This window comes from Benincasa hispida, chromosome 5 (assembly GCF_009727055.1).
Source record: "Benincasa hispida cultivar B227 chromosome 5, ASM972705v1, whole genome shotgun sequence".
Lineage (NCBI taxonomy): Eukaryota > Viridiplantae > Streptophyta > Magnoliopsida > Cucurbitales > Cucurbitaceae > Benincasa > Benincasa hispida.
The window spans coordinates 8,871,467-8,882,240 of record NC_052353.1 but is presented as its reverse complement, the minus strand read 5'-3'; the positions used below and the strand labels follow the sequence as shown (position 1 = coordinate 8,882,240).

The following is a 10,774-nucleotide window of genomic DNA, read 5'->3' as shown; positions in this document are numbered from 1 at the left end:
ATGCGATGGGAGTAGTGCTTGCACAAAAGAGAAAAACAATATCACATCCCATCGCATATGCAAGTAAGACTTTAAATCCTGCTCTGACTAACTACACCACCCTAGAAAAAGAGCTAATTGCGGTAATATTTACATTAGAGAAATTCAGAGCATATCTGCTGGGAACAAAAGTACTCATCCATGTTGACCACTCGGCAATAAAATATCTGATGACAAAGAAGGACGCGAAGCCGAGGCTGATTAGATGTGTTCTCCTTCTCCAAGAATTCTATATGGAAATAATTGACCGCAAGGGGATGGAGAACCAAGTTGCGGATATTGGTCCAGATTGGAAAATCCTGAGGTTTATCGTAATGAGTCAGAGGTGAGTGTGGTGTTCCCAGACGAGCAGCTGTTTCATATTGAAGAATTGCCATGGTACGCCGACATAGTTCAACTATCTGGTTTGCGAGCAATTTCTGAAGGTTTACTGACCACCAAAAGAAGAGGCTCAACATGAATGAATATTATTATTGGGATGAGCCGAATCTGATATAAGAGTGGGTCAGACTAGATTATGTGACTATGTGTACCGGATGCTGTCTCATTAATGCATATTATCGCCAATGTCATGATTTACATATGGTGGACACTTTGAAGGGAGCGCACCGCAGCAAAAGTCTTAAAAGTGGGTACTTTGGGCCAACATTATTTAAGGATGCCCAGAGACTACGTGATGAAGTGTGACCAGTGCCAACGCACGGTAACATTCATGAAACATGCGATGCCCATGAACATCATTCTAGAACTGGAGTTGTTTGATGTCTGGGGTATTGATTTCATGGGGACCATTCCCACCATCGAATGGTCACAAGTATATTCTGTTAGGCCGTCGACTATGTGTCTAAGGAGGTAGAAGAAATAGCATGCGCCGCAAGTGATGCCCATAGTTCTCCAAATTCTTGAAGTGAAAAATATTTTCACGCGTTTTGGCACTCCACGTGCCATAATAAGTGACGAAGGCTCCCACTTTGTCAATTACTCTGTAAAAAATCTGTTGCTGAAATATAATATCCTCCACAAAGTGGCCACCGCATACCATCCACAGACGAATGGTCAGGCTGAAGTCCAACCGTGAAATTAAGTTGATTTTGAAGAAGGTGGTAAAGCCTTCGCGAAAAGATTGGCCAACAAAGTTGGATGATGCGTTGTGGGCATACCGAACTACCTATAAAACACTGATAGGCATGTCTCCGTATGCGTTGGTATTTGGTAAAGCATGTCATTTTCCATTGGAGCTGGAGCATAAAGTGTTGTGGGCGGTGAAGAAGCTTAACTTGGATTTAAAAGCAGTAGGGGAAGCAAGAAAGCTACAACTGGTCAAGCTAGATGAGTGGAGAATGCAAGCTTATGAAAATGCCGAAATATACAAAGAACGAGAAAAACGTTGACATGACAGCCAGCTATGCGGTAAAAATATCCATGTAGGACAAAAGGTTTTACTCTTCAATTCACAACTACGACTCTTTCCTGGCAAGTTAAAATTGCGCTGGTCCAGACCTTTTATAATTAAAGAAATATTCCAGCATGATACGGTGGAGCTGATTACTGAGGATTAGACCGGTACATTTAAGGTTAATGGGCAACGAGTCAAGGCATATTGCGGGGGTGATTTTCAGCGAGAAAAGACCTCTGTAGATCTGAGAAACCCGGAATAAAGGAAAATGGAGTGGCCCTTGTGCTGGCATGCAACATCATCTGGGGCGCAAGTCTTTTGGAGTATCCTTTTGCTTACTTATGATTCATGAACTCTCATTACTACGATGTTTCAATTATCATTTATCTATCTGCATTTTACTTTATTTTATATAAAAAAAAGCGAGAAAAATTTTGTTAACTTCTTTTTATTATTATTTGACCCTTTCAATGTTTTCTTTTCAAACGATCAAGGTACACGATTGCGGAGGCACTACTCGAAGATGCAACTACTTTATTCCGTCACCGCAATCTAAAGGAGGTAGATCGCCGTAAAGTAGGATGCTTCAACAAACAATGCGGTCAACAGCGCAAATTTGGGGGTTGTATTCTTCCTTGACTTTATTCCAAATTCTGCACTATCGCATCACATTTTAATGTTGAACATTTTATCACTGCATCCTTTTTGGTTATCACAATCATTTAACATCGATAAATTTAGCAAGTCGCTGCATGCTTTCTCTTTACCAATTATGATTTCAATGATGAAACACATGCTTCTATTTTTTCATATATACTAGAGTCAACTTAATTTCAGAACAGTCACCTCATGAAATATTTCTAGAAGTTAATGGTCTGCTAGCTTTCTTTCAAACTGACTCTTTATGTAGCTTCCTAAGAACATCACATCACTTCTTTCAATCTATTGGCAATGACGACATTGCCACATTTTAAATTTGGGGGTGAGGTATTTATTTTTGACCTTGCTATTTTTAGCTCTTTAAAAAAAAAAAAAGAAGAAGAAAGGAAAATTTTGAGAATAATAACTCCACTGTCAACGCAATGGGGAAACCCATGTTGATAAGAGTTAAGTTGTGAAGGGCACTTACCCGTAGTTGGATGTCTACATGACACACGTGGGGTCAAGCCAAAACGAAAGTAAGTCGCCAGAATCAACGCATAAATAAATGACTACAACTCTGCTGCCTAGTAGGTATGAGTTTAGTCTGAGAAAGAGCACCTGCTCGTAGTGGGATGTTCACATGACACGCGTGGGGGCAAGCCAAAACGAAGGTGAGGCACTTGGATCAGTGCAAAGCAAGAGAAAAATAATAATGTAAAAAATATGCAAGGATAAAAATCATTTACCACCCTAGTGAAAAAGTTTTTTTTGAAATAAATCATACGATGTCATGGAATCTAGTAAAGTCTTTTTGAAGGTTAAGCTTGCGATCCCTAGGTCTTAGAAATATTTTAAGAAGAGACTTGAATAAGAATTAAGGAAATTTTGGTGTATAGGATTTGAATGAAGTATCCTTGAGAAATCTAGGAAAAGAGATTGCGGTCGACTTTCTAAAGGAAATCTTTAACTTATGCTTGAGGACAAGAATTGTTTAAATTTGGGGGATCAGTGGTACTCAAGGAAATCCCAACAGTATTGCTCATTAGTGGGATCAGTGGTACTTAAGGAGTTAGATGCAACTATAGGGGCAAAACGGTAAATTGGTCCAGCTATACTTACGAGTATTTGTGAAAGGTTATCGTACTATTGATTGGTTATATCCGATGGACAAAAAATATATCTGTGGTGAGAAAAGTGCAGCTGTTGGTCTTTAGTGGAATGCCTGGCAGTTAACGGATGATGGATCTTGTGGCTAAAGAGTTTAATAAGCTATTTACGTACCATTGGAACTTCGAGCCACAGGTCCATAAGGTCCCCTTGGTAGCTCAATGGATTCAAGTTGAGATTCAGTTTTTGGGTCAGTTTGAAGTGTTCAAATTGAAAAGAGGGAGTTTGATTATGTATGATATAATTAAAGGGTTCAATTATAAATGATATAGTTGACATGATGTATGAGATACATTAATTGGAAGAAAATGATATAAACATGATTTATATCTAGTGGAGGAGAAAAGAACTATGGTTTATATGTTACATATGATGTAATATTAAACTATAGGTTATAAATATAATATGATTATATTTATTTATAATTAAAAATTATAAGATAATTGATGGTGGTTTTTTTTCCATAACCGTATGAGATAGTGGGATGTTGCATTCAGTTTTTGTAACTAAAGGATAAAATGAAAAAGTTTTCATTTTGCAAAGAGAACGGATAATCACTTCACGATCAGTACCCTGCCTATCGTCTAGTAAACGAGAGCATACACGATAGCTCAAGTTGTCCTAAATGATCGTGTACACGCGCGTTTCTCCTAAACGATCATATAGTATTTTCTAAGTGATATCACGCCTGAGCGATTTACCTAAACGATCATCTAAACAATCATCCTTGTTTTACTAAACGATCATGCACCTTTTACTAAACGATCAAACACCCATCTATATGATAGAGTTCATATCTCTCCCACTTGTTTGGTCGTGGTAAACGATCGTAGTTTCCTCCTCCCCTCTACCAAATCCAACAGAGCCCACACCTTCTGGATTCTTACTCCAAGAATACCAAGGTTACTGAGTTTTATGTCCTTCTTGCTGCTTGTTCGTGTAGAAGATGGTTTGGTGGTGAGCGATAGTGTGATTTGGTGGATGATAGACTTGGCAATCACTATGACTGCATGAGTTGTCATTCTTGACGAGAGCGAGAGTTCAAGGGAAGAAAAGCTCTTCAAGAGGTATGTCTCTCGTTCCTTTTTTATTTAATTTTTAGAAGCATTCCGTAATTTGTTGTTAAATGCATAACTTGTCTGTTTATTTGTGAATGCGATATTTCTGTCACACTGAATTTGGAACAATCTTGCTTCCATTTATAGGTACTCTTTGATAAGAGTTCCTAAAGTTGGTATCAGAGTCAGTTTCTGATATTCCAAATCCATTGTTGTATAGAATAGCATTTATTTTCTCCGTGGGTAAAGCATGTCTACACTCTGTTTAATTGCTAAATAGTTTTATGGATGTGGATTAATGGAGTTTTCTGGGATGATGCCTCTGGTTATTTAATTCTTGTACATTCAAAGTTAAATGTAAGAGCCCCTATGTTTTTGGGCGTTTTAACTTGCTATCGAGTCTATAAATTCAAAGTGTTTGAGTCTCATTGAGTCGCTCGTGATGAGGCTTTGAGGTAAGAAGTTGCTATACTTCGAGGATGAAGACGACCAAATGTTGGTCGGGTCGTGTAAACAATGGGGTAAGCGATCGTTGAGTATTGGATACTCGATAGCATGTAGACGCGTGCATACTAGATGATCTTGTAGCTCAGCAAGCTTCATCGCTTAGTTCCTGACTACACGATTGCGGAGTAAATCGTTTACTTATTGCTTGTTAAGTGATCGTCTAGACGATCGTGCTTCACAACAACATTGTCGTTTAGATCGTTTAGACTTGCATATTTGAATTTGGTGCGGTATACGATCTGTCTCTTATACACATCTAGATGTGTATAAGAGACAGATGATCATCTAGACGATCGTGCTTCACAGCAACGTCGTCGTCTAAACGATCATTTAGACTTGCGGTTTTGTGTTTGTTGCACTAAACGATCAAGTGCCTCATGCTTCATTGCATTGTAAATGGTACTCGATCATAGCTAAACGATCGTGGATACCTGGCCAGTTTGCTAAATGATCAAGGAGGCTTCGCTCAAGCAGTTCAAGACCCGATTCGCTTGTGAACCAGCTCGCTCGATGGAGAAATGTAATAGATAGAATTTAATTTCCAGTTTTTTAGGCTATTTATCCCGGTCCATTATATTTTATGAATGTACATAGGATGTATGTTTGATTATATGTCATATGGTATGCCATATTGTTGAAATCCCACCTTAGGTTATGCATTGGTCATGCATCATTTCTATATTATAAGAGTTATGATATAGTTTGCATGATTTAAATTACATAAGAGCATCTCATACATCATATAATATAAGAGTTATATTTATGCATGCATTAAGCATAGACATGCGTCATCTTTATATTATAAGTGTTATAGTATAAGGGTGTATGGAAGCATGTTTGCTTGGTTCATTACAAGTATATAAAAGTAATATATAGTAATGAATGCACATTGCATGAAGCATGACACATAGGTTAAGTTTATAAGTGTTATAAATACCTAGTTGTGCATGGCAATGTGGATAGTTTTTAGTTGTTTCTTTTATAAGAGTTATAAGGAAATTAGAACTAAAGTCTATAAGAAAGACATGCATGCAAACTTAGGCTTGAATCATGGTTTTAAAATTGTTTTAAAACTTGGTGGAGATAGACCTAAGATCATGGTTCTAATGAGATCATTAACCTAAGGTTTAATCTTTTAATCAGTTAATAGGATTAAATTGACTAATAAAAGATTAAAAGTGTAGAAAGTCTATCTATAAGGGACCTTTTGTCTAAGGCAGGTTCTGTCTAGGCTAGGGTATTTAAGCTAACGGAAGCGGAACACCCTTGCATGGGAACCTACCTAGAAAGGTGAATTAGATAGATTTGTTGCATGCATGCAAATTTGAGGACAGTCCGTTAAAGAGTTTATTGTGACTCTTTGAACTTGTTTAATTTCAAAGACAAGATTTGTTTTTTAGCAAATTAAACAGACTTAGATAAAATCAGTAGCCGGATGGTCTAAGTTAATGAACCCCTAGGTAGAATATTCAGTGGGAGGTACTTGGGTATATGATACATCATTTAAACCTCTTCGCATTTCTCCTTTTATGTTCACACTGTGAGATCTATCCTCGGCCTTGTGGCACCCTGGGAGTGTCCCCCTAAAGGATGGTGTTTGGGTAGGTCAATATCAAGGTGGACGGAGAGAATGTTCATAGTAAGTGGGAGCGGGACGTGCGATAGCATATCCTACGGTCTCTCTTGTTAAGTTGGATAACGTTTCTGTGCATCGCCTTGAGGCACCCTGGGAGTGTCCCCCTATAGGATGGTAGTTTTGCACAATTATTTATCTGATGTCCTGTATAGGATAAAATCGCTTTAGTCTCTTGTCCTAATCTTCTTTTTCCCTAGGACGGGTGCATTAGGCTGGGACTCTATGGTCGAAAACGAGGGGTTACACTTACGCGAAATTGTTAAGGGTTAACAGTTCTGGACCGAACGAATGGTGATTGTTAGGTGCAGTTACAAGAGTTGTTTCTTCCTAATGGTTGAGAGTGTCTAATCCTAGTGAAAGGGCATCTGATCACCCCACCGGTGACATTTGTCCTGTTGGGATTGGTGTCCTAATTCTCCTGGAATCTCATTGTTTTGTAAAGATACACATTGTTCAATGAATAAAATAAATGTTATTTAATTCTGGCATTTACTCATATCCAATAAACAAATCTCCTTGGTTATCTTATGTGAACTTAAGCATGTATATGTGATATACAAGTAGATCATGCCTTATGTGATAACCTAAATCGGTCTGTAGTATAAGGATTAAGGTGGGATACCTGACCCTGGTGACACTACAGATACGACCCGTTTTGTAGAGGTTTGCAAGTGTTGTAAACTACTACAGATGGTTGATCCTGACCAATCATGTGGAGACGTGGAGCGGGGGTGTCCTATACAAAGAGTTTGTATAAGACCTGGACCACGAGATGACTAGACTCTGTATGTAACACCGTTGATACTAGAGACTTGCATCTCACCTAAACGACCATAGGTGACATGACCTCAATCCAAGTGTAAATTCCTCTGAGTTTCTTGGTATGTCCAGGGTCGAACACAGGGACTTGTGAAAATAGTTTGCGTTGATAATTTTTATGAAGAACTTTGCGGTAACCGGATAAATAAATAAATTGTTGGGTTTGTTGTTTGCGTTGATGAAAATGAAATAAATAAAGGCGGCGGAGTTGAGAAAAGACAGTTGCGGGTTGAGAAGATCTTTAGTAGCGTTACTTGGGAATGCGTCAGACTATGCGATCATGTTACAACCATGCACAACAAGTCATTTTCCAATGTAAATGCAATGCTCCTAAGTCTAGGATGCATGTGTTGAATGCAAAAGTGTCCATAGAGCTTATCCCTAAGTCTCTACTCTTATCTTATGCGATGATGCAAAATGCATGAAAGCAAGGTGACCGCATACAATCATATCATATCTCTAAGATGCATGCGATGCGTTGATAACAAATAGTGCTCATTCCTAAGCTCCTATCTCTTAATTATGTGTTCTAATCTGGTTCTTCCAAGCCTAGATTCTAACCTGACCTTCCTAAGTCTAGATCTTATCCTTAGACTACCCTCTCGAGTATCTCTAATGAACGAATGAAGCGTACATAATAAAAGATAATCGCAAGAATGAAGATTCCCTAGTTGCGCTAACTAAGTGCTTCTCAACCCATTCAACTAATTTAGCTACTCATGCGTGAATAACAGAGAGTGAACAAATATAGAGAAGGAAATTCCATTTTGATAAATGAGTTGAGTACAAAATGACAATGAAAAGTAAAGGTAGAGAGCCTGATAGCAATTCCTTGTTGACTGAAGCTTTTTACACTAAAATCTTTATTCTATTCTAAAGATGTTCCCGCTTATGTAGGCATCAGCCCTCTCTTTGTCCTTGAAGCTTCTGACGCTCTCCCAAGCTTACCGGAACGATCTACCGGCATAACTTCCTCCCTCGCGTTTGCCTTAAAATGAAAAGGAAACTATGAACAAAGCGTGTGAACTGAACTATGAAATCTCTAACTTTTGAACTCATGAACCCCTTCTCTGAAGAATGCCCTTGGTATTTATAGAGCATCCATGGTGAAAGGCGGCTTCTCTCTCCTGTTGTACAGATGGGACAACTTTAATTCTTGACTGATGCGCCGAATAATTTTCACCGATAAAGCTTAATGTACTTTGTGACCGTTATCGGCTGTCAACTTAATTTGAATTCGATTGTCATCAGCTATCTATCCCATCACGCTTAATTGGCCTTTCACCCGGATGCACCCACCATGTTGCGCTGACCAAGTTGCGGCGATCCTTCTTGGGTTAATGTTTGCAAGCACAATCAACGCAAAGCCTTGCGGTGAAGTTGCGCTCGACTACTGATTTCCTATGATCGCAATTCTTGCATTGCATTAATGCATATTCTGCACAAAAATACAAAGATCAACTATTCTAATGCGCTGAACGCATGCGACCATAATATTATGAAAACGATGCTTAATGGACGCAAGTTAACATATTTCATCAATGCAATCCATCATTGTTTAAGAACTTAGCACTATGATAACCTGCATTTCTGCTCGATATCACACCCCCAAATTTAAACAATGCTTGTCCTCAAGCATAAGCTAAAGATTCCTTTAGCAAGTCAACCACAATGTTCTTTTCCTAGATTTCTCAAGAATACTCCGTTCAAATCCTATATACTAGAATTTCCTTAAGTCTTATTCAAGTCTCTTCTTAAAATATTTTTAAGACCTAGGGACTGCAAGCTTACCTTTCAAAAGAACTTTACTAAATTCCGGAACATCGCATGGTTTATTTCAAAAAGAAAATTTTCTACCGAGGTGTCAGGTGATTTTATCCTTTCACAAAAATTTTCTTCATTGATATTTTTTTTTTCTGACCTTGCGCTGATCCAAGTGCCTTGCCTTTATTTTGGCTTGCCCCCACGGGTGTCATGCGGACATCTAACTACGATCAATGCACTCTTTCTCAAACTAAACTCATGCCTATTTGGCAGTGGACTTGCAGTCATTTATTTATGCGTTGCATTGATCCTGATGACTTACTTTCGTTTTGGCTTGACCCCATGTGTGTCATGCGAACATCCAACTACGGGTAAGTGCCTTTCACAACTTAACTCTTATCAACATGGGTTTCCCATTGCGTTGACAGTGGAGTTGTTATTCTTAAAATATATATATTTTTTCAAAATAGCAAGGTTGAAAATAAATACCTTACCCCCAAATTTAAAATGCGGCAATGTCCTCATTGCCAAAAGATTAAAATAAGTCATGTGATGTTTTTAGAATGCGTTGTAAAAAGAGTTTGAAAGAAAGCTAGCAAACCCCTAACTTCTAGAAATATTTTATGAGATGACTATCTTAAGACTAAGTTGACTCTAGTATATACGAAAGAAATAGAAGCATATTTTTCATCATTGAAATCATACTTGGCAAAGAAATAGCATGCGGTAACCTACTAAATTTATCTATATCAAATGATTGCAGTGATCAAAGAGGATGTGGTGATAAAACTTTTAAAACTAAAATGCAATGTGATAGTGCACAATTTGAAATAAAGATAAGGAAGAGTACACCCCCAAATTTTGCGCTGTCGCCCGCATTGTGTATTGATGATCCATCCTTGCGGCGATCTATCTTCTGTGGATTGTGGTGATGGAGTAAGATAAGTTCTTCTTCGCTTAATATCTCCAGAATCTTGTGCCTTTAATCGTTGTAAACAAACAAAGAGAGGGTCAAATGATGTATGCCCACAACGCATCGTCAAGCTTCATTGCCCAATCTTTCCGTGAAGGCTTTACTACCTTCTTAAGTATTAACTTAATTTCACTATTGGACACTTCAGCCTGACCATTCATTTGCGGATGGTATGCAGTGGCCACTTTGTGGAGGATATTATACTTGCGTAGCAACTCCTTGATATTGTGATTGACAAAGTGGGATCCTTCATCACTTATGATGGCACGAGGAGTGCCAAAACGAGTGAAAATAATTTTCTTCAGGAACTGGGAGACTACCGCCGCATCACTTGCAGCGCATGCTATTGCCTCTACCCACTTGGAGACAAAATCAACAGCCAATAAAATGTAATGCTTGCCATGCGAGGGAGGGAATGGTCCCATGAAATCAATCCTCCATACGTCGAATAATTCCAGCTCCAAGATAGTATTCATTGGCATTGCGTTTTTCCATGAAATGTTGCCTGTGCGTTGACACCGATCATATTTCATTGCATAGTCAGCCGCATCCTTGAATAATGTAGGCCAAAAGAATCCACTTTGCAAAACCTTGGCTGCGGTGCGTTGCCCTCCAAAGTGCCCACCATATGGTGAGTCGTGGCATTGTGACAATATGCGTTGTTGGGCAGCATTTGGTACGTATAATCAAATAATCTGGTCTGCACCTCTTTTATATAGATTTGGCTCATCCCAATAATAATGTCTGCATTCATGCTTGAGCTTCTTCTGTTG

At 38.6% G+C, this 10,774-nt stretch overlaps 1 protein-coding gene across 1 annotated transcript; it reads left to right on the top strand.

Annotated features, from left to right (window-relative positions):
- The first annotated feature begins 1,091 nt into the window (after positions 1-1,091).
- On the top strand, positions 1,092-1,430 carry LOC120077197. Its single transcript, XM_039031100.1, has one exon. The coding sequence runs from the start codon at positions 1,092-1,094 to the stop codon at positions 1,428-1,430; it is 339 nt and encodes a 112-aa protein (XP_038887028.1).
- Positions 1,431-10,774: the final 9,344 nt, after the last annotated feature.